This window comes from Manacus vitellinus, unplaced genomic scaffold (assembly GCF_001715985.3).
Source record: "Manacus vitellinus isolate BGI_N305 unplaced genomic scaffold, ASM171598v3 scaffold_71_pilon, whole genome shotgun sequence".
NCBI classification, from domain to species: Eukaryota; Metazoa; Chordata; class Aves; order Passeriformes; family Pipridae; genus Manacus; species Manacus vitellinus.
Window position 1 is genome coordinate 1,456,630 of NW_021940761.1, and position 1,102 is coordinate 1,457,731.

Sequence of the window (1,102 nt, forward strand, 5' to 3'; positions counted from 1 at the left end):
CTCCATCCCTTGTCCCCAGTCCCTCTCCAGCTCTCCTGGAGCCCCTTTAGGCCCTGGAAGGGGCTCTCAGGTCTCCCTGGAGCCTTCTCTTCTCCAGGTGAACCCCCCCAGCTTGGATTAAACTCTCTCCCTGCACCAACCCCACCTCTGCTTTTCCAACTCATGTCCCATCAGCTTCACACGAGTGCCCACAATGTCCATCCATTCCCAAGCCCCAGCACTGCCTCCCTGCCCAGCCCAGCCCTCAGCTGCACAGCCAAAGCCCCGTTTTCATTTCCTGGCTGGTTGGAAACGCGCCGGCTCCTGCTTTTCCACAGCGCCTGTTCCGAGGCGGGAGGTTTGATCTCCGCAGACGCTTTGGGGACTGGCACCGTTCCCCTCATTTCCTACCAGTCCCCACACGGCTCTGGGATCGTTCCTGAGGCAGCAAAGCTCCCACAGCTGCCTGTCCATGTGTGTGCAGGCAGGAGCCTCTCACAGGCTGTACATCAAACTGCATCAAAGGGCCGCGGCACAAAGCACCAGCCGCTCCCTCCGACTTCCCTGCATTAAAGAGATTTGAGGAAAGGCCGTGATAAAACTCGTGTTTCCTGCTTTTTGATGTGTGGGTAAGTCAGGGGGATATTGGCCTGATATCTGCACAGCCTTACAGCCCACCTAGGACAAGCGAGAACAGGTCTAGCTTGAAGTATTTTCAAGTGTCTTAGAGCTGTGATTAAAAAATTCCGTGTTTTTTACCTCTTACCCGGCTCAATGAAACCACTCAGGCTGCTGATAATATCCAAGGTATTGGGAGTGCTGGGATCTCCCCACAGCCTCACACTTCCCAACACATCCATTGCTTGGCTCAAGCACTTACTGCAGGCAGATCCTCACACCATGTTGCAGTCACCCCCTGCATCCCAGGAGGAATGATATCCTTCAGGTGTTATTCCCACTGTTTCCCTTTCAAAGTGCATCCTGCCACTAGAGCCAGCTGCTCCCAAAGGTGGATGGAGCCAGAGGAATTGTCTGTGGTAACAACTTGGCTTAAGAGAGGTGGCTGATGCAAAAAAAATCTCACGGAATTGTGGAACGGTTTGGGTTGGAAGGGACCTCAAAG

The 1,102-nt window shown here is 54.1% G+C and overlaps 1 protein-coding gene across 1 annotated transcript in view; it reads right to left on the reverse strand.

Moving 5' to 3' along the window:
• HDAC4 (histone deacetylase 4) overlaps positions 1–1,102 on the reverse strand; it is a 176,043-nt gene that overhangs the window by 8,961 nt on the left and 165,980 nt on the right. Inside the window, exons 24-25 of the mRNA XM_029964418.1 lie at positions 791–805; positions 676–698 (exon numbers count right to left, since the gene is read on the reverse strand). Coding sequence (XP_029820278.1) covers positions 676–698; positions 791–805 — 38 coding nt within the window. The remainder of the gene's footprint in view (positions 1–675; positions 699–790; positions 806–1,102) is intronic.